The sequence below is a fragment of the Alnus glutinosa genome, chromosome 7 (assembly GCF_958979055.1).
Source record: "Alnus glutinosa chromosome 7, dhAlnGlut1.1, whole genome shotgun sequence".
NCBI lineage: Eukaryota > Viridiplantae > Streptophyta > Magnoliopsida > Fagales > Betulaceae > Alnus > Alnus glutinosa.
Window position 1 is genome coordinate 8,409,461 of NC_084892.1, and position 22,657 is coordinate 8,432,117.

The 22,657-nt window shown below is 39.1% G+C and overlaps 3 protein-coding genes across 5 annotated transcripts; 2 read left to right on the forward strand and 1 right to left on the reverse strand.

The window, feature by feature from the left end:
• Positions 1–4,672: 4,672 nt before the first annotated feature.
• On the forward strand, positions 4,673–5,941 carry LOC133873207 (uncharacterized). The gene has a single exon (XM_062310939.1). It carries the CDS (start codon positions 4,673–4,675, stop codon positions 5,939–5,941), a length of 1,269 nt encoding a protein of 422 aa, XP_062166923.1.
• Positions 5,942–6,691: 750 nt separating this feature from the next.
• Positions 6,692–12,623, forward strand: LOC133872498 (protein WHAT'S THIS FACTOR 9, mitochondrial). The gene is made up of 2 exons (XM_062310012.1): positions 6,692–8,219; positions 11,915–12,623. Exon 1 carries the CDS (start codon positions 6,854–6,856, stop codon positions 8,153–8,155), a length of 1,302 nt encoding a protein of 433 aa, XP_062165996.1. The 5' UTR covers positions 6,692–6,853; the 3' UTR covers positions 8,156–8,219; positions 11,915–12,623.
• Positions 12,624–12,724: 101 nt separating this feature from the next.
• LOC133872496 (DEAD-box ATP-dependent RNA helicase 37-like) lies at positions 12,725–22,362 on the reverse strand. Of its 3 annotated transcripts, none has more exons than XM_062310009.1 (7): positions 22,206–22,362; positions 20,713–21,574; positions 20,516–20,599; positions 16,122–16,364; positions 14,741–14,908; positions 14,435–14,548; positions 12,725–13,315 (listed from the first exon to the last, which is right to left on the reverse strand). In XM_062310009.1, the coding sequence occupies exons 2-7, from the start codon at positions 21,457–21,459 to the stop codon at positions 12,821–12,823; spliced, it is 1,851 nt and encodes a 616-aa protein (XP_062165993.1). In that variant the 5' UTR covers positions 21,460–21,574; positions 22,206–22,362; the 3' UTR covers positions 12,725–12,820. The 3 variants fall into 3 exon arrangements, with proteins under 3 accessions (XP_062165993.1, XP_062165995.1, XP_062165994.1); XM_062310011.1 differs by having other exon boundaries at positions 22,109–22,211; XM_062310010.1 differs by lacking the exon at positions 22,206–22,362 and adding an exon at positions 21,984–22,118.
• Between the last annotated feature and the right edge of the window lie 295 nt (positions 22,363–22,657).

Here is a 22,657-nt window from a genome sequence, read left to right on the forward strand (position 1 = left end):
CTCTCTCTCTCTCTCTCTCTCTCTCTCTCTCTCTCTCTCTCTCTCTCTCTCTCTCTCTCTCTCTCTCTCTCTCTCTCTCTCTCTCTCTCTCTCTCTCTCTCTCTCTCTCTCTCTCTCTCTCTCTCTCTCTCTCTCTCTCTCTCTCTCTCTCTCTCTCTCTCTCTCTCTCTCTCTCTCTCTCTCTCAATATATTTAACAATGGTAATCTTATAAGTCATGTAAGCTCTAAAAATAAATAATAATAATAAAATTTCTTGCATATAACATTTTTTTTTTATCAAAGTATCCCTCGGCCCTTTAGTTTCAATATATTTCATTCGCTGAACGACTGGCCCACCCAAAAATTTCAGTGACCGACTTCTAGGACCAAAGACCAATCCTTGTGCCATGTAACATTACTTTTCGTTACAGCAGCTAAATCTCGGTGCTCTTCCTACATGCACGCAGCATTTCAAAATCTTATTCGTCTTTGCATTTAAGGTCATATTTGCAATTTACAAAATGATATTAAGTAAGAAAATATTGTTTAATGGCATCTTTATTATCGTCGTTACGAAATATGGTCATTACAGTATGCCAAAAAATTTGCCATAAATGCAAGTTTGACCCATTTTGAGATACACCAAACCTCTCTCTCTTTCTCTGTGATATTTTCTTCCTTGAGAGCCCCCCCTGTGAGTGTGGCTTTCACCGAGAGGGGGGTGGCCTCACGCCTCCCTACTCCCAGTGGTTATTTCCCCTCTGGCTCCTCGTGAGCCAGGGTGGTTTTTTGTTCCCCCTGGCTTGTTTCAATGGAGATAGATTTCTTCTAACCAATAGGGTTGTGGAGCTTTTGTTCTCCCCCGGCTAGATCCGGTGATGGATATGATTCTCATAGCTTTTAAAGCTATGGAGTTTGTTCATTTTGCTTTGTTTTTCTTCTTCTCGTTCTCTAATAGGAATGTTCATCTTGAGACGTCCAGTGAGGAGTTATTGTTATTGTTCGTGTCGCCGGTAGGGTTGGCAATTCGGGTTCACGGGTCGGGTTCGGGTCAACCCGACTGACCCGATTATATAAACGTGTCAACCCGAACCCGACCCGATTATTAATCGGGTTGTGACACGTGACCCGAACACGACCCGATTAATAATCGGGTAACCCGAACACGACCCGACAAACCCGACTAAAAAACGTGTCACCCGTTTACCCGACCCGACACGACCCGACACGACCCGACACGGCATCAATTTCACTGTTTTCACATGTTTCAACCTTCAATTTTTTTTTTAATCGGGTTATAATCGTGTTGGCGGGTCAACCCGGGTAATTGGGTTATAATCGTGTTGGCGGGTAATCGTGTTATCGGGTCAACCCGTGCAATCGGGTCATAATCGGGTTGGCGGGTCAACCCGCGGGTTGACCCGCCAAACACGATTATAATCGTGTCATAATCGGGTCAACCCGATTATGACCCGAACCCGATTATAGCAAACCCAAACCCGGTTTTTTCGTGTCGTGTTCGTGTCGGGTTCGCGGGTCGTGTCAAAAATTGCCAACCCTAGTCGCCGGTGGAGCGTATGGCTAGACTTCATCATTTCCTCTATTTTTTTTATGCTAGATCTTCGTTTCTCCACCGGCTTCTGAGAGACATGTGCCCCTCAGATGGGTCCACCGTCGACTTTCAATTCTGTCATCACTTGCATTGGCTGTGTGGGTTACCAGTGACCAGCACGTGGCTATCACGCGCCAGGGAGGTTTCCTTCTTGCGCCTCGCGTAACGGTCACGCTTCGCCTTTTTTAGCCATGCAAAGATGGCGACTAGAGACAGGGAGGCCGATCTGCTGCTTGGTAGCTCTAGGGGAGGCGCGTGCCCTACACGCGCTGGTCTCCAGCGATGACAGTGCCCTTATTGCCGGCTTAGGTGATTTTTCTGTTAGATGTGTTTGTGTATTTCTTTGTTTCTATGTACAGTCTACCTATGTATGCCACAAATTTTATTGGAATTTTATTGTAAGAGGGGCTTAAATGTAATTTTAGTGAGATTTGTGATTCTACCTAGGCAGCTGTTTTTAAGTCAAATCCTTTATGGCTTAGAGTGTTGGGGGGTCTGTCCCTTAATTCTCAAGTTGTATGCCTTCGGGCTTTCCAGTATCAATGATATCACATGCTATTTGTTCAAAAAAAAATAAAAAATCTATAAGTGCATGTTAGAAAGTTAAAAAAGACATATCCATTATAATTTTACATCTCATTTGAACAAAACTTGGGTGAAATCTTAGGGTTATGTGAATAGTAAGAAGTAATCGTATTTAGTCTATTGTCATACGAACTACTGTTATACAAATTTAATAATGCGACAGCGAAACTTAATTATTGGATTGGTACTAATTTTCACGTAACAGTCTAATAAATAGCATTACTCAATAGTTAGTGAGTTTTAGACAAAAAGTTCCTCTTGGGTCAATGAAATTTCTTTCAATATAATTTATAAATTTATCACATGTCTGTCTTTCAATATTTGAGAAGTACATGATTTTTTAATTAACACGCGAAAAGTAAGTGGTTTTTTAGTCCCAATAGATTGGCTCTTGTGGTAACGGTCTTGTATTGGTGGCATCTCTTTCATGTCTAAGGTATGAATCTCTTTGAGTGCAAATAATTCATTGAGATCACGTCCCCGGTAAAGCCAAAGTCTCGCCCAATTCATGTGGAAGAGGGGATTTGCACATATTCAGAATTTGCCCAATAAAGATAATTACTGCCTGAAAGCATTCGTCATTTTTTAAAATAAATGGTTAAATACATATTTGGGACTTGTGGTTTAAAAAATTTATTTTTTGGTACCTCAATTTCAATTTACATCACAGATGGTACATGAGTTTTGGAAAAAAACGGACTTGGTACCTCCGTATATTTTTTCGTCCAATATTTAACGGTCTGTCACGTGCACAATAAAAAAAAATAGAAAATAGAAATCTTTAAAAATTAATTAAAAGATTAAAATTAATAAAACTTAAAAAAAAAAAAATTAAAAACTTTTGTTTTTTTTTTTTTTTAAAAAAAAAGGATGGCTCAGCCACCTCTTTGGCCGGCTTGGGGGTGGCTCGGTCACCCCCCAAAGGCCAAAACTCTCCCAATTTTTATTTATTTTTTTTTTCTTTTTGGCCATTGGGGGTCACCGAGCTACCCCCCCCCCCCCCCCCCAGGCTAGCCGAGGGGGTGGTTGAGCCACCTCTTTTGTTTTGTTTTTTTTTTAATAGGGTAAATATAAAATAAATCTCTGGATTTTCGCGAAAATCCTGAAAAACCCCTCACTTTTTTTCTTTTTCTTTTTTCCCGAACATTGAATCCTAGTTTTTTGCGAATTTGAAATTGAAACAGGTTCCTCCGTGAGTTTTTTGTCCATTTTTCTGAGCTTCATTAGTGCCACGTCATCTTAAAATATTATTATTTTTTAATTAATTTTTTCTTTAAAAATAAAAAAGGAAATAAGGGGTTTGGGGATGTCTGTCACTTAGGGAGGGGTGGCCTGTGAGCTACCCCTTAGGGCCAGGCCACCCTCAGGGTTTGGGGAATTGGCAAGTGGTAGACCGTTAAATATTGGACGAAAAAATAGACGGAAGTACCAAGTTTAATTCATATTTTTTCAAAATTTAAGTACCATCTATAATGCGAATTGAAACTGAAACACAAAAAAAATAAAAATAAAGAACTTAGAGTAGAGCTACCAAATATATAGTTAATCCTAAAATAAAAGACTAAGATCATCCTCGTCAAACTCTCCAAAATTTTCTCTAAATTTAATTCAAACAATCTACTTTTTTGATTTTATCTCTTACTTTTGAAAAACTTCATACATCAAACTCTCTAAATACTTCTCTATTTTAACTAAATATTATATTTTATTAGTTTTGAAAATAACTACTTTTAACTGTCAATATTGGTTTCATTCATCAACTACTAATTGTTGAAGTCAAGCCACTGTGCTTTAATTAAATTAATTGAACCAAAATTAGTCTGGACTTTTATTGTCTTCAACAACCAGTCAATCAACTTATTTACTGCACTTTGACGTCCAACAACCAGCCAAGCAAATTATTTACTGCACTTTAACGTCCAACAACATGCCAAGCAACTTATTTACTGCACTTTAACTTCCAACAACCAGCCAAGCAACTTATTTATTGCACTTTAATGTCCAACAAGCAACCCCCGAGTTTGATGATGAACGTCCAACGTTTTTTTTTTTTTTGATAAAGAACGTCCAACGTTGTTGTCTTGTTGAGGAGAAGATGAATTTATTGATGATACAAGGCATGACAAATATCAAACAAAACAGGTGGACGTTGCTTTAAGACAACAAAGGAGAAGATGAATTTATTGACAATAAATAAGACATGACAAATATCAAACAAAAGTGGACGTTCCTTTAAGACAACAAATGAGAAGATGAATTAATTGATAATAAAGAAGACATGACAAATATCAAACAAAACTGAAACCGGGCGTTGCTTTAAGACAACAAAGGAGAAGATGAATTTATTGATAGTAAAGAAGACATGACAAATACCAACCAAAATTGGTTGAAGTCCGAATTTTAAACTTAGTGAAACTCAAAGAGAGTTCTTCAACTCAACCTTCGTGAAGAACTCGGTAGAACTTATCTTGACTTTCAATATTTGTTTTCTTGTTATGGCTCGTTCTTCTTTTTACAAAATGCTTCTTATGGAGTCATACTCTGATGAAGAGTTGGAGATAATTGCAAATCTTGCTATGGAAGAAGAAATATCAACATCACATGGTCGTCCTAAAAAACGTCGCACATTCATCCGGCGTGACCGCTTGCAAGCTGGGGAAGATCTTTTTCGTGACTACTTTGCTGAACCACCAATATATCATCACAAATATTTTCGAAGGAGATTTCGAATGAGTCATGATCTTTTTTGCCGTATTCAATATGCGGTTGAAGCCAAAGATCCATATTTTGTCCAAAAAAGAGATGGTTCCCAAAGGCTCGGTCTTACTTCCCTTCAAAAGATTACCACCGCATTTAGGATGCTTACATATAGTGTTACAGCTGACTTTATGGACGAATACTTGAAGATTGGAGAAACCACTGTCGTTAAGAGTCTTAAAAGGTTTGTTCAAGCAATAATTTCAATTTTTTCAGAACAATACTTAAGGTCACCCAACAATGAAGACATCGCTAGATTGCTAGCGGAAGGCAAAAATCGTGGATTTCCAGGCATGTTGGGGAGCATTGATTGCATGCACTGGAAATGGAAAAACTGTCCAACTTCATGGCAAGGTATGTATTCTGGTCATTATCACGAACCAACTATTATTTTGGAAGCAGTGGCTTCATATGATCTTTGGATATGGCACGCTTTTTTTGATTTATCTGGATCTCATAATGATATAAACGTATTGGAAAGGTCATTTATATTTTCTGACCTCGCTCAAGGGCGTGTTCCTCCTGTTAACTACACCGTAAATGGTCATAACTATAATATGGGATACTACCTTGCTGATGGCATATATCCACAGTGGGCGACATTTGTGAAAACAATTTCATCTCCACAAGGAAATAAGAGAAAACACTTTGCTGCAGCCCAAGAGTCGGCAAGGAAAGATGTGGAGCGGGCATTTGGAGTACTTCAAGCACGATTTGCAATAGTACGTGGGCCTGCACGATTTTGGAAACTTGAAACGCTCAAAAACATTATGATGACATGTGTAATTCTACATAACATGATCGTTAAAGATGAGCGGACTAATAACATAGAAGAAGACTTTGAATATGAACAACTCAATGAACCACTTGAACCAGTGACACTCGGGGCTACAAATGACTTCAGTGAGTTCATTCGACGCCATCATTTCATTAGAGACAGGAAAACTCATTCTCAACTCCAGTTAGACCTTGTCGAGAACTTATGGCAACTACATAGCGAGGCATAGGAACTACAGATTAGTTATGGATATTTTGTACTAGTTATTAATATTAGCATGTTATGTTTTTTTTTTTTTTTTTTGGTATTATGTGTTGGAATGACTAAATATGTTTATAATGTTATTATGGGTCATTTCCGAACTCTTACTCATAACTCACTGTCTACCAACCATGGTATACCTATGGTTTTTTGGTTTAGTTTTACAAATAGCTCCAACCAATGACAGGACTGCAAAGACAAAGCTTTTGCTTAACATGTGTTTATGAAGTTCTTTTGCTTGGATACCTTCTATTGATGAAAGTAAGGGGGAAAGAAGAAACCCAGGAACCTCTTGAAGAAGAATCATTAAAGACGTAATGTTCTTGAAAAAAATCAGAAAATCAGAGAGTCGGGTTTCAAATTTTTTGTTTTGAAGTCTATCTTAATGCTTCATAATCAATATGGCTAGTAGAGGTGGAAACATATAATACAAAGATTTATAATATTGGTACTTTTGAGTAAATTTTCCGTAATATGTCTACGATTTTGACACCTAATTAAAGCCCAAACCCAAGAACATTTTCTGCTTTTTATGTTTGGAGGACAATTTTCTGACTCAGAATGAAAAACAGGACAGAATTTTTATCTATCCACTTGAAGAATAGAATATCACTTTCAGAAAGCGAAAATGAAAAAAATAATAATAATAATAGCAACGAAGTTTCTATGGAATCATTGAGAAAATATAAATTACCTGGGTTAGTGGTCCGTGAGTTTTTATTTCTCAATCTACGGCCACAGTCCCTCCTCTCGAGTCCTCGACCCATGGCTTCATGACCTTTTGGATGTAATCATGCACATAAAAATTCGCAATTCTCAATTATGATTTCAAAATGAATATCCTGTGAGGCATTTTCTCAAACATCTACGCCGCACAGACATGACCTTCAAAATCAAACACTTCCTCTTCTCAATCCTAAAATCCCAAAAGCCCACCCCATCTGAGGGCCCCAACCTTCTTCTTCTTCCTCACCAATGCCACCAGTGCCGAGGCATAACCAAGGTCCGTCTCAAATGGGTCAAGAACCGAGGCCTGGACCACATCATCGACACCGAGACTGATCTCAAGGCCGCATGCCTCCTCAAGGACGCTATCAAGCGCTCCCCAATCGGTTTCCTCACTGCCAAGTCCGTCGCCGATTGGCAAAAGCTTCTTGGCCTCACCGTCCCCGTTCTCCGCTTCTTGCGCAGGTACCCTACTCTCTTTCACGAATTCCCTCACACCCGTTACGCCAATTTTCCTTGCTTTAAGTTAACAGACACTGCATTATTGTTAGACTCACAAGAGCAAACTATTCACCAAGACCGTGAGAGTGATACTGTGGAGAGGCTCTGTAGATTGCTTATGATGATGAAAACTAGGACTGTAGAGTTGCAATCTTTGTATCCGTTGAAATGGGATCTGGGTTTGCCAGATGATTTTGCTAAAGTATTGGTTCCAAAATACCCGGATCATTTTCGATTCATTAAGGCCTCGAATGGGGTCGCGTGCTTGCGACTCGCAGAATGGCGAGAGGAATTCGCGGCCTCGGCATTAGAGAGGAATAGTGAGAGTAGTAAATTGGGTCAAGAGTATAGGCAATTCAAGAGGGGGCAAACGGCATTGGCATTCCCCATGAGTTTTCCGAGGGGTTATGGGGCACAGAAGAAGGTGAAGTCATGGATGGAGGAGTTTCAGAAGTTACCATACATTTCACCGTATGGGGATTCTAGAAATATTGATCCTAATAGTGATCTTATGGAGAAACGAGTTGTTGGGGTTTTGCATGAGATGTTGAGCTTGACTATTCACAAAAAGACTAAAAGGAACTACCTCAGAAGCTTGAGGGAGGAACTGAATCTTCCACATAAGTTTACTCGAATATTTACAAGGTATCCGGGAATTTTCTACCTGTCATTAAAGTGTAAAACAACGACTGTGGCTCTTAGAGAAGGGTACCGCCGGGGAAAACTTGTGGACCCACATCCTCTTGTGCGTGCCAGGGAGAAGTTTTATCATGTTATGAGAACGGGGCTTCTTTATCGTGGTAAAGGTATAAACTTGCTACCTCAGCAAGACATTTTACTTGATATGGAAGATGAGACAGAACAAGAAGGTTCTGAGGCAGAAGAGAATGAAGCAGGTGATGAGTGCTATGAGGAGGAAATTTCAGAGGTGGAGGAAGGGTCTGATGATGAGTAGTGTTTGTATGACAGAATTGAGGTTTACTCAATGCAAAACAGCAAAACATGATCAGTGGCTCAAGGTAAGGAATCCTACTTGAAAGTAGTGATTTTAGATTGCTCTCTTACCTCACCATGGGGATTATTAGGAATATCTTTCTCTACAATCTATGCATCCGTTGTCTGTTTTGGTCTTGCTGCTGACTCTGAGGAAAATTCTCTCTACGTTGTTATTTAAATTTTCCTTTGCAAATAATATGAACAGTATGAGATTATGGTTGTACTTCTCATTACTTGCACAAAGCAAAAACAGAATTGTTTTGATTAGACAAGTTTATGTCCTGTTGGTAAATATATTGATGCTTATCATTTGATTTGGAAGGACAAAATTCAACAAATGTTTTTTATGCTTTTATATTAAAAGACGCTGCCAAAACTATATGTGAAACAGTATGAGTTAATGTTCAGAAGTCAAAATGCTGATGACCTTATTAATCACAATTGAGTATGCTCATTTGTTGCTTGAGATCAGGTTTAGAATTTCTTTTAGTGTTAAGTTTTTATTTTTTGATAAGTAAATGAACTTCATTAAAAACACAAAGTATACTGAAACAACTATCCAGTGAAGTCATGAAAATTATAAATATGAAAACACTCATAGGCAGTCATCCAATGCTATAGGGTATTAGAAAAGGCCTTTAAATCCACCATTGTCCTCTCACTGTCTTCAAAGCTCCAATTATTTCTTCCACATCAAGCAATGCATGATTATCTTCCAGACAACTTCACTTTGAGGATTCCCACATTGCCCTCTCCAACAAGTGAATAGATCTATCACTCGATGGGGCATAGCCCATGCTAATCCAAAAAGCACTAGCTATTTCACAATGAAATAAAAGGTGGTAAAAAGTTTTCCCACTTTTTCAACACAATTTACCACAATGATTTGTCTCTTCCTTAAGTTGTCCAAAGTGAAGATCTTACCTAAAGCAGTCGACCAAACAAAGAAAGTCACTCTCAATGGGACTTTACTTCACCAAATACTCCTCCAAGGGAAATGATTGCAAACAGAGAGAATTAGGATACTATAGAATGATCTAACATCAAATAACCCTCTCTTGGATGGGACCCAACAAAGTGGATCCTCACTCCTTGTTTCAAACTGATGGAGTACACCTAATTGAAAAACAAAGTAAAGATTTTCATCTCTCAATCATATGTCGCTCTTACAAAATTAACATTCAACTAAGGATAGCCATTGGATAACTGAAGATGATCTGCCACAGAGACATCCCTAGAACAAGCAATGCGAAACAACTCCAGAAACGCTACCTTAAAGGGCTGCTTCCCACATCGCACATCATGCCAAAAACTGACACTTGAATTGTCACCCACCTTAAATCTTTTATGCTTCGCCTCGAAAACTCCTCCTAACCACTCCTAATGAATTTCCAAAGACCAATCCCATGGAACCATTACTTCATTAGAGCACCACCCACCCCATTGACTACCATGTTTGAAGTCCATCACCACTCTTCATAGAGTCTCTCTCTCATAAGTGGAGCGCCATAACCAATCCCCTAGAAGAGCCCTATTAAACACGAGCAAATTCCTGAACCCCAAGCCCCCCTCAGGAATCAAAGAACACATCTTGGACCAACTTATCAAGTGAAATTTGAATTCTTCACCCATATCTCCCCACAAGAAATCTCCTTGTAACTTCTCAATGCGCCTAGCAACTCTCGCTGGGAGGTTAAAAGGGGCATGAAGTATACAAATTGGACAAAGTGCTCTTAATCAAGGTTATTCTACCCGATTAGACAAGTATAGCCTCTTCCAACCAGTCAAACAACGCTCAACCTTTTCAATAATGTCGTTCCAAGTAGAATTGGCCTGAAAGCAGCATCCAACGGGAGACCTAGGTACTTCAAAGGCAAACAAGAGACCCCACAACCCAAAATACAAGCCATATCTTCTACATTATTGACATTACCTATAGGGACCAATTATGACTTAGCCAAATTAATCTTCACCGAAACGGCCTCAAAACATAAAATTAAGCACTGAAAATGACGGAGGTGGCATAGAAAATCAAGATGCCATCCACTGACAAAAGATGGGAGATATCAATCCCCACCAGCATTACTAGGCCCCACAAAAAAACCAGATAGCGCCCCCCCCCCCCCCCCCCCCCCCCCCGGCACCGGCCTTTTACTGCAGTTGTGATCATCTTACCAAAAGCTTTAATAACAATAACAAACAACGGAGACAAAAGGTCCATTTGCCTCAAACCATGAGAACTCCTAAAAAAGCTGGTGGGAGTGGCTTTCACCAAAACAGAAAAGCATACTGAAGAGATACAATGAGCTAATCCAAGTACACCATTTCTCCCAAAACTGCACCTGCTTAGCATATACAACAGAAAGTCCCATTCTTTTAAGTGTTAAGTGAAATGAAGATGTTCTTTATCATTATTACTAGAAATTTCATTTTATGCTCGGGAGACTGAAGCAGTCCTACATTGACCTCTCCATTTTACTTACACTTGCATGTAAGCTTAATACATAAGCGTGAAATGGTTAATCATCCTATTAGGGTGGTTGTTGTCAGCATTAGATCTAGCAACTTATGAACATTTGCTACAAGAAAGCTCCAACCATTTTCAGATAAGTGGGGCACCCCAACTCTTTCAAACAGGTTATAAGATAACTATTAAGGGGGCAACCACAGCAAGGAAAATCTAGTGTTCAAGTTCTTGTAGTTGCTATTTGGATCAATTGATCCCGTATCTGTTGTTAGAAATAAAGACAAGACAACAGGCCATTTGCAATGTTAAGTGATTACCACCAGGGATGAGGTGTTATTACTCATGTTCATATGTATGTTATTGGAGAAAGAAGAGCCTGAGATTGATCACCTTTCTAGTGACACATGCAACTAGAGTTTTTACATTCAAAGTGAAGCAAGTTTAATTACGAGGTGGTTTTGTGTATTGGATTCAGCAATCATTAGGCATGTTAACACTATAGAACACCTCTTCTTACATCTCTTGTGCCATATATAGATATTCGAGTTGCCAGCTACTTTTATGTCATTCAATACAGTCGTACTGATAAATTTAAATGAAGAGTAATGGCTATTTGGACTCTTATAATCTTTGTTTTTGTGAGAAAGAACAAGAGCTTGTTTTTCATTTACGATGGAGAAGCTGACTTAGTGCCTAGTTCAAACAGTTAATATGATCGTATGCCTCTATGGAACAAGGTTTATCTGTTATGAAAGGTGTATGATGTTTCTGGAGATAAGTTCCTTTACCATTTAAGACTTGGCTGTGCTGACATGGAGAGTTCGATTTTGCATTCCGTTATAGGAAAAATTAAGTAGCATCTAGAATTGCCTAGAAAAAAAAATGTACATGTAGCATCTAGAAAAATATATGCAGCGATAATTAAGGAGACTTCTAGCTATAATGGCTCATTCAACTTTTTCTATTGTCATGGTGGATTTGGATTACGACACTTTCTTTTCCGAAATCTTTTTAATAAGTACTTTGGCGGCTTGGCCTGTGCTTTTATGTGTGATATATTCTGTGTCGGCTAGAGAGACTCACCATTCATAAAAGATTGTTTCCATTATTATTTTAATGCCTATGGGTTGCTACTATTATTTAAAAAGAGGGATTCTAGCTTCCAACTGAAAACTTTTACTTGTCAATTATCTTTGACCAAATGAAAGCTCTTGTTTGGGGCCTTAAAGTGTTTGGCTTATTTTGTATCAGGTTGCTCAAACAGCAAGTCAAATTATGGAGATGATGTAACAAGGGTGCGGAAAAACTTCACCAAGAGGATATGTCAAAAGCTATTCAAGGGAAATTTGATAGAAGAGCCATGGATCATATAAGAAATTGAAGGTATACAGCAAGCAGAAAGAAACGGGGCAGTAGTTTAAACTCCAAATAATAGTAGATCCGCGTCCTCTGTTTTGGTATTGTAACAATCTCAAGATTCTCAACTATTGTTTGAACAAAGAAATATTCGAGGAATTTTGCAGGGTAACATCAGAATAGGTTTGATTCGTGAAGTTTGCATCTCCTTTGGAAGAAAGTTTTGATCATCATGCTTATTTGCTCGAATTTACTTCATATCTTGGGATGAGAATTCCACTTTCTGTTCATTGAACCTTTTTCTCTCTTTAAACGTTAACCACCTCTGTAAATAACGAGATATCAAAACGAGTAATTCCATCTGACTGCTTCAATTTTTGGATGACGGGCATATAATACTTAGCCTCATCGAATACACAGCATAAATGCGTCCCCCTTCGTTTTTTCCCATGCACACATTTATCTCGACTAACTGCACTATCCAAGAGTTAAAATATATCCTGCAATTACGTTTATTGGCACCAGACGTACCATTTGGATAGTCTGACCAACTTGTATTGGGCCTGCGCTCTGCCAACCTAGCCACCTTTAAACCTCCCCCATTATCAATACTGATGCTTATACCAAACCTACAGCCCTCTCCATGAATTTCCAAATAGCATTTCCTACATTAGAACCCCCATTAACACGAAAATTAAGCGAAAATGAAAAAGAGAATACAACAATCCTTGACTTCTGGAAAAAAAAATATATATACTGTGAGCAAACTAGGGAGAACAATTTTCAGCATACAGCAGGACACTAATCCCAAGCACTGGTCACACCTTGACCATACCCCCCACCATAACCACCAGAATACCCATATCCACTGCTACTATTTGCTCCACCATAGTGATCTGTAGCCCTATTAAATGAACCATCCCTCCTAAAATCACGGCCACCAAAACGGCCTCCTCCAGACCGCCGATTTCTGCCACCGCCTCCACCACCATAGGAAGCCCTTGATGCATAACGTGTAAGCCATTGAGGTACTTCCTGATTTGCTTCTTGCATTAGATCAGCTAGTGGCCTTGCCATTGACAAATTATTCTCGTTAAAGAAGGCCGTTGCCAATCCAGTTTTGCCAGCTCGCCCCGTCCGTCCTATCCGGTGAACGTAATCATCAATGTCATTGGGCAGATCAAAGTTGACCACATGAGCAACATGAGGAATATCAAGACCACGTGCTGCCACATCTGTTGCCACTAAAATTGGTGCCTTTCCACTCTTGAACAATCTCAATGCATGTTCTCTTTCCTGCATACAGAATCGTGTACAATAAGGCTGTGACATTATAATAAAAGCGTAAAATACAAAAATTACGACAACTGATGGAATGGTTGATGCAAACCACATGACAAAAGGACTGCATTAAAAAACTTGAGACAACTATCAATTAAGCATATTTCATGTTATGACTGGTAAGTGCCTACTCTTTCTATTCCCAAATAAGAAAGCAGTGTTACATTCAACCATAATTGGGTATTAAACAGAAACTTTTAACTAGACAAGATAACTACAGTAGACACTGGGAAAGTTTTCTTCTGCCTGTTGGGTAGGATAATAGCTATGCCTTGGCTTAGGCCCATGACATCAAAATAAGCTTGGCCTCACTTAGCCAGCTTATTGATACATAAGGCAGGCTAGGCACAGCTCGGATACTTTCAAGCTGCCAATCATCCCAACAGAGACTCTTTTTCTTACATAATTTTCTTTTAAGGCAATATCCAATTTGAATCCAAAGAGAAATCATCAAAATGTTGGAAAGGTAACAATCGCCTTTTTTTTCCCGGTCCAATTGTCACATGACACAAAGGAAGGGGGGGGGGGGGGGGGGGGGGGTATTTTGAGGTCCCTAAAAGGCAGTAGAAATCAAGAAACCCAATCCTGTGTAAATGAAGAAGCAGCAGTGCATGTCATTAGAAATTGCAAATCTTGTTGATACAGATAAGCAACAAGTTGCTACCTACAAAAAAATAATAAAAATCCTACCAGATATTTGGAATTTGAATCTAGTGGAATCATACACTGCAGCATGTGACTGTTGCTAAAAAAGTACTTAGATGTTCACATTGCTAATTTGCACAAATTGGGGGGGGGGGGGGGGGGGAGGAGGAGGAGGAGCGGATTGATTGAAATAAGCTGGGAAAATATTATCATTGAAATTCTGGTCTCGAGATCAGGATTCTACATATTTGATGATGCACACGACTAATTATTATGTTAGTTACCACGAGTCATTTCACATGCAGGATAGGCAATATGAACACGTCAACTCATCAACAATGCATAATATCAAGTCAATAAAATTGGAAATATAAAAGATGCAGAATATATCCAACACTTCATTTAATTGATCTATTCCAACAAATTCACCTGTTGTGATCTATCGCCATGAATGGTAGTTGCAGGAAACCCATTAAGACACAACCAATGCTCCAGTGAGTCGGCTCCCTTCTTTGTCTCCACAAAAACTAATGTCAAAGATTGCTGCAAATCCAAAGACAAGCAATTATCAATAGTGTGCTATTATAAATATAAATAAACCCATCAAATTGAATTGGAGAGGATTTCTTCTGAAGTAGCAGCGTTAAGTGTCAATTTTGGAAGAAAACACCAAGTTTACTCCAAAAGACAAATAAATAAGTCCAAAGTGAAGAATAAGAGCATGTCTCATGTTACCTTGCCATGAGCTCCATTTTCCCTCTGAGCATGAAGAAGGTCCATAAGATGGCTTCTCTTGTCAGATTCATGAACAAATTCAACTCTTTGAACAATCAAATCAGTACTTGAACCAACCCTTCCAACCGCCAAAAATATGTAATTTGAAAGAAAATCAGATGCCAGTCTCTGCATAACAAACCAAAATTGCAAAAAAGCTATCAAATAGAAGAAATTTTAAGGGAGCCTTTTCTACAAAAACTTTCAGCCTGTTTGAGTAAGATTTTTGTGTTTTGTTTTCAAAAAGTGTTTTCTGATTTTTAAAACTGAAAATAGTTTTTTTTTTTTTCACTGGAAACTTATTTGGTAGATTTAAAGTGTTTTGGAAACTGAAAAAGGCCACAAAAAAAAAAAAAAAAAAACCTTGCTGGCCACCACCCCTTCAATGGAGGGAGTTGGGTCTCCCCCTCTCTGCTTCTGGTGGTGTCCAACCCCACAGAAGGTGTGGGGGCGCCGGGGGGAGTCACCCTCATAGAGAGGTGAGGCCCGTGAGGGTGGATCTCCACTCCCACATAGGCGAGCAGACCACCCCCTCCATGCCCCTCTGCATGGAAGAAATTCCACCACTCCACCCCTCTGTGGGGTGGAGATCCCCCCACCGCCCCCCCTCCACCTCCATGCACCACTGTTTACAACGGCTGCAAGAGAACATTTTTTTTTCTCTTGACACATTACTAATTCCCCTGGCGTAGATCTAAACGGTTTACAAAACATCAGTTCGCAAACGTAGATCAATTTTCTGAAAACGGTTTTTTTTTTTTTTATATATATAGAAGTATGAAAGTTTTATTAAAAAAGCGTAAGGCGCCCCTAAGTACACAAGTTGAATACACAAGAACAACCAACCTTAACTTCCCGAAGAAAGTCCTCTTCAAAGGCCCAGAGTTGCCAAGGACGGTTTCTTATGTTTAAAACGAGAAAATGGTGTTCAAACATCGGTTACCAAATGGGGTTTACTTTTAAACTTGTTGCATATTAAAAATGGTATCTACTACACAATATATGCAAAATAAAAATCGAGAAGATATTGACTCTATCTATTGAAATACATAGAAAGTAGCAAGCACCACCACCCACACAAAATTATATCCCATGAGGATATCAAAACAAAAGCCCAATATCACAAGCTGACCGCTCAAGTATTCTGCATTATATGTTCAGCTTTCTTACATACAAACAAATACATGCATAGATACATGAAGAATTTGAAAGGTGTCTTCTTATTCTTCTTCTAATAATAATAAAATAATGTCCATGACAATTCGGTGAACAACATAAAATATCCATCACTTGCAATACAATAACCAAACAAATAAATTTAAAGACAACAATAAAGACTAACCTGTATCTCTTTAGGAAAGGTGGCGCTAAACAGCAATGTTTGTCTTTCACCTGCTGGAGGCATGTCCATTTGCTCCACTATCTTTCGGATTTGTGGCTCAAAACCCATATCCAGCATCCGATCTGCCTCATCAAGTGCCAGATATCTGATCATCTGCAATGACACTCTAGCCCTCTCAAGCAAATCAACCAATCGTCCCGGGGTTGCCACAAGAATATCAACTCCTCTCTCAAGCTCTCGCAACTGAGCACACAACAAGTATTAGTATAAAAGTAGGAGGCAGAGATTTGCAAAAATGATCAAGCTGAGAACTTTAAAAATTTATTACCCACCACCCCAAAAAAAAAGAATCAGATAAAAAACAAACCAGACTATGGAACTATGATGAGGGACAAACGAGATTCGCCAGAATTACAATGTGAAAGTAGGAGAAAATATGGGAAAGAGAGGAGGAAGAAGCTAAAAGAAGAGAGAGAAAAGCTAAAGACAAAGTAGTTCCATTTAGGAACTTATAATTGAGATACAAATATACTGAGTTGCACAAAAAAAAATTGTTTTGTGTCAATTCAAAGACCTGAAAAGGTTTTATAAGATTAAAAAGTGTCTGTTGAGCACCTTGTGGCTATGTCATAATAGATATGAACAATTGCCCCGGATCAACTTCCCAATCATAATTGTTCTAGTGAATGACTAAAGAAAATAGATAGATAGGAGATATGAGAGAAAGAAAGTGAGAAGCCAGGAAAGAGGGAGAAGAGAGAAGAAGTTGGAGGAGAGATAGAGAGAGGAGAAAAAAAAAATCACTTTTTCATAATTTTATTCCATCAAATTCTGTCTCATTAGGAATACAAATCATGCTTAAATAGACTCTGACTAAACCCTAGAGCAACACCCATTTATTAACTTACCTCACAGGACAATGCCTATTATTGAATAACCCAAAAAAATCTAAAGGGGCAGGATAGACCAAGAAGCAAGGCAAAGTAGGGAAGAGGGTGCAAGATAGATATAAGTGTTATTCGTTGGATGGGGACTGACTTCCTAATTCAGGAAGCTGACTAGAAGATGGATATTGCGGAAGGCTAAAAGGATAGCAACCAGGTGTGGTGGTGGTTTTGGAGGTTGTGCATACCTTGGTTACAGTGACATCGACACCGACGAGTCCTCACATTTCCGCAGTCCCAACAAGACTAGCAGTAAGGGACACCAAGGGTGCACTTGGATAATTCGTTCCTAAGTCAACATCACAAGCAGGTCCTACAGATATAAAGCCGGTCTTTGGGAGTACATTTAAGTAGGGGCGGAATTCAATTATATGTGCCTTTCTTCTTCCCATGAATCACTTCACTCTAAAGAATCTGGAAAGCAGACCTGACGGTTACCAACTTTCTCCAGTCATTCCCCTGTATGCTCTCCTCCGTTAGAATCCATGCCTTCTCTAGATGGAACTCGTAAACCTACAAACTTTGTTTCATATCAGGGTTTTTTATTCACTTTTTAGATCATGGCTTGTAATCCTGGAGCCTTTCCCTTTACAACCAAGCTTGCCTAAGGACAGCGTACACAATTGACTCTTGATTAAATACTAATAACTCGTTCCACATCATTTTCCCCTAGTTGGGAAAACTCAACCTCGAGTTTTGAAATACTGAAAGATGAAAAATATATGCTAAAATATTGGATTCAAGCCCAAGTCTTGAAAAGGCCCAATGCGCTACAGTCCAAAACAAGCTTCTTCTTTTTCAACAAATCCTAAATGTCATGCTTCTCTTCAAAATCGATGTTTCTTCCAATTCTTTCTGGGCAAAATAAAACAGAGCTTCACTCGCTGATAGAAAGCATGGTTAGGAAGAACACATCCGGTAATTGTCATGATGGTGCGGTTATTAGGCGCGATTTTCTGGCAAGGTATGCAACAACAAGACATGGTGGCATTGTCTACGGCCATCAAAATGCTGTCCGGGCAGTGGGCTGATGGTGGACGCCGGAAGGTGAAGGCATGGTGGCTCTATGGTTGGTGGCATGTTTGGGATGCGGGTGCACGAGTGGTGCAGGCCGTACAATAGGAAGTTGTTGCGCGGTGATTGGTTTGGTTTTGGGTGGCAGCGGCGTGGTGGTGGCGGCGCGGTAGCGTGGGGTGAGGGGATTCCGATGGAGGGAAGTGGACTGTTTGGGGATATTTTTGTGTGTTTTTTGGTGGTGGTTTCCGGTTGGGATAGGGTGTTGTGTTTGGATTGGGTGTTTGTATGTTTGTCGTTGATGGTTGACTGGTGGTGAGGTGGTGGGTTCCGGCATGGAGGAGGTTGGAGTCAATGGATTGTTTGGTTTTGAAGGGTTGAGACTAGTGGAGATTATTTATTTTTTTTAAATGCAATGGTTTGGGTTGTATGGAAGTGGTTGGGTTTCACAATTTGTTGTGGGTGGCCAGGAAAGAGCGAGAAGATAGCAGAAGCTAGGGGAGTGAGAGGAGAGAGAAAATCACTTTCTCATAATTTTATTCCATCAAATTTTGTCTCCATTGGAGTACTACTTAAATAGACTTCTACCAAACCCTAGGGTATCGCCCATTTTTTACCTCATTGATTTACCTAACAGGGCAATGCCCATTATTGAATTACCCAAAATAATCTAGGGCAATACTTCGGGTCCGTTTGGGCTTGCGATTTTAAAAGGTGCAATTTAAAAATAGCGATTTTAAAATATGTGATTTGAAAACCCAATTTTTAACAGCGCAATTAAACTTTTCGTAAAATCGCAGTTTATCCTATAAAATAGTGCATTTTTTAAAAAACGCAACCTCTTGTCTACGATTTGAACACATATTTTTTTACATTTTCAAATAACAATTTAAAAAAAAACAAGTAAAGAAAAGCAATCCCAAACAATATATTTTGCAATTTGGTTTTAAAATCGCACTTTTTGTTTACGAAATCACAATGCCAAACACACTCTCAATACCATTGACTCTTGAACATTAAATACTAATAACTCATTCCGCATCAAACAACCCTATACAGTAAAGACATTCACTAAAGCAAGATCATGTGCCCCCCTCCCCCACCCAACAACTCGGCCATTGTCATAATTAACAGTATCTCCATAATGAAACGTGCTGCAAAACCAACTCCCAACACATTTACAAGAAGCTAAAGCTTCAGTGAAGCCAATTAAAGAGCCCAAACACTATACCATGAATCACCCCCATCTCACATGGCAATAATAACCACTACCCAAGAGGCAAACCTCAACAAGGGAAGGGAATTACCAAGAAGATTATCTATTTTCTGTATAATGATTTGACTCAACGTGGTGATTGAATCAACGTGATCATAGAATCTTGAATAATAGTAACATAAAAATTTCGCAAAGAAAGCTATGCATTGTTCATATCCTAAGTTTTTTAAAAAATAAAAATAAAAATGTGCGTGTTTTTGTACTAGAAACAGCTATTGACATAACCACCTCTATGATAAAAGGCTATCCCTTTACAACCCATGAAATTCCTTGTGTCTTCATAAAGCAACTATCACTCCCCTCAAAACTCCTCTCTTACAGCCATACACTTCAACCTCCAACAATAGTCACACTAGAGAATAGATTTATACTCCTCTCATGTTTCCCCAAGCATTATTATTATTCAAATTTCAATAAGAAACACCATCATCTAATTTCCTCAGCCTCAATAAGCCATCAATAGGTAATTTCAGAAATCCCAGACTTTTAAGCATAAAACAAACTTACTATCCCAAAAGCAATCATCTGTACAGTACCAGAATAGCAACATCAAAAAAAGTAACTATCACCAACAAACTTCCCATAATAATCCAGGAAAAGCAACAACTTAAAATAAAATTGAAAGTAACAGTTCAGCATTCAGAGCTACTAAGGAAACAAAACTGAGCCTTATGAAAGCAACAAAATCTAAGTTGCCAAACCTGGCACACATAATTAAGTTGTCCAGCCAACTACAAAAGGTACAAAGGCCACCTTAGAAATAAAAAACAACACAATTTGTCTTTGCATGCATAATTTCATCATTATACACAATTATAAAGAAGAAAAATTATACAAAACCAAATAAATAAATGCAGGGTAAGATAGAAACATTGTGTCTGGAATAAAATGTAACGTCAAGCAGTTGACAACTTAGAAAGATAACAACCAAACAATATAAAAGTAAACAAAGAGGCCAAGGAATCAGTACACCACGACCCCCTTAGTGCAAACAATTCCTTGAGACTATACGCCAGCGGGCGAAAGCCCGAGCTTTACCCGACCCGTGTGGAGAGGGCGCTTTGCAAGGCATCCCGAAGATCTAGTCGGGGCGAAGCCCCGGAGGCCCCAATTATTATTAAAAAAAAAAAGTACACAACTATTGTCAATATAATGAAAACCTGTTGGTTGATTGGAGCTCCTCCATAAGCAACGACCACCTTGACACCAGTTTGATAGGAAAACTTTTTTGCTTCGTCATGGATCTACAAATCAATCACAATATAACAATAATCAGAGAGACACAAAATACCCTTATAAAAAATGTGTAAAACTCTCATAATGCACGTCAAGTAGATAGTATAAATAAGTATTCCACCTGGCATGATAGCTCCCTTGTAGGGGAAAGAATTAGAGCAAGAGGGTACACAGTACGTGCTCCTCGTTGTGGTCTCTGAACATACTGCCCCTGCATGATTCCACTGATGATTGGAAAGCAAAAGGCAGCAGTCTTCCCTGACCCTGTCTGAGCACAAGCCATCAAATCCCGTCCCGCAAGAGAAATTGGTATAGCATAACGTTGAACAGGAGTTGGTTTCACATACTTGCACCTCCGAATATTTAGATTCAATGCCTCCCCCAAGTCTATCTCCGCAAACGTATTCACAGCCGGTGGCACATTGTCCCCACTCGTCTCCACCGGGATATCATCATAAGCCTCAAAGTTAATACCCGTGTTTTCTTGCTCACTAAACGCCTCCTCTGTATTGTCATCATCAGCAAAAGGGTTCACCTCCCGCTCCCTCCCCCCACCTCTACTGCTCCATCCACCACCGCCTCGTCCACCGCTGGATCCATTATCTCCCACACGTCCGAAATCAGGCCTAGAACCTCCACCCCAGCGCGACCCAGTTGGGGGTCCACCATATCCAACCCGATCATTGGCTGGTGAAGGAGCAATGTGTACTGGAGGTGGGTGATCTGATGAAGAAGGTTGCCTATTACGGAGATGGGGTGGGACATAGGTTGATCTGGTAGGCCGTTTCAAGCCATTGCTTTCGGAAGAACCAGTGGCTGCATTTTCAGATGCAGAGTTGGCCACAGAATCTGCCCATGAAGTTCTCATACTTATAAACCTCTTACTAATAAAAGCCCAGCGACCACAACCAAAACCCTACTCCACCAAAATGTGAAAAGCGAAATTCTGGTTCCAAATCAAATTTTCCTCTGATGCCTTTGCCCTACATATAACTCAGCACATCATTAACTTGATTCATCAAGTACAATTAAGCTAAATAAATATATCTCCAAAATATATAAATAATGAAGAAAAACTATGCAGTTATACAAAATGTATATAGTTGTCACAACAATGGAGATCATACAAAAATTTACAAAGGGTAGTGATGAGATTAGTCTAAAACACAGGATTCGTCAAAAAATTGAAAAGAATGATTTGTTTCGACAATGAAGGTCATGCTAAACAGATCAAATTACAAGCTTGCAAAATGTCATCAGAACAACTACAAAATGCACATCAAACACTCAGATTTGACAAAAATAAAAAAGCGACGCCATCTGATTTTCCATACAAATACATCAAGAAGCTCATATCCAAAAAAATAACAACAACGAGAACAAGCTCTATACCTAGCTCGGTGGGACAGAAAAAAGTGAGAGAGAGAGAGAGGAGACGAAAATGATAGTAATGAGAGAGAGAGAAGAAGCTGTAAATGGCGAAATTGGATCTGAAAATGAAATTTCGAAACCCTAACTTGCTCGGGAAGACGAGATGGATCGGACAGGGAGCGAAAATATCGGTTTTATTCCACTTGTCAAAGATGAATGAGATATTTTTTTCAGGTTGCTTACCCTTTTTCAACACGGATCAATGCTCTTTCTTCGTCGCCACCAAACCAGAGAGAGAGAAAAAAAAATCTTAAGCAAACGGGTGTCCCACAGAGTAAGGCAACTGGCGTCATAAAAAGAGAGAGAAATGCGTTGGCGTCCCTAAAATGGGTTTCTACTTTCTATATTCTGATTTTCATTGGGTTTTAACTTTTAATTAATTACAGTAATTGTGAGGTTAAGGGGAGATTATTATCTGGTTACGTGGGTTCACTGGTTTCTGTGCCATTGAGCTCCTCGTAACGAATAATTCTATAAAGAAGACCGGAATTAATTAGCTCGCTCGAAATGAATGGCTTAAATTGAATTATATAAGTTTTTAGATAACTTAATTAATTAATTAGCTAAATGAATGGATGGTTAAACTACCTCTCGTCTCTCAAGGCTGTCAACGACCTTTTTATTGAGATGGTTGA

Bases quoted from the DNA above. Each gene is read 5' to 3' on its own strand.
- LOC133873207 (XM_062310939.1), top strand. From the start codon at position 4,673: ATGGCTCGTTCTTCTTTTTACAAAATGCTTCTTATGGAGTCATACTCT.
- LOC133872498 (XM_062310012.1), top strand. From the start codon at position 6,854: ATGACCTTCAAAATCAAACACTTCCTCTTCTCAATCCTAAAATCCCAA.
- LOC133872496 (XM_062310009.1), bottom strand. From the start codon at position 21,459: ATGAGAACTTCATGGGCAGATTCTGTGGCCAACTCTGCATCTGAAAAT. The intron at 16,365-20,515 runs GTTTTCATTATA...TTGTGTGCTCAG, and splicing joins GAGCTCCAATCAACCAACAG to TTGCGAGAGCTTGAGAGAGG. The intron at 14,549-14,740 runs GTAACATGAGAC...TTGGATTTGCAG, and splicing joins AAAATGGAGCTCATGGCAAG to CAATCTTTGACATTAGTTTT.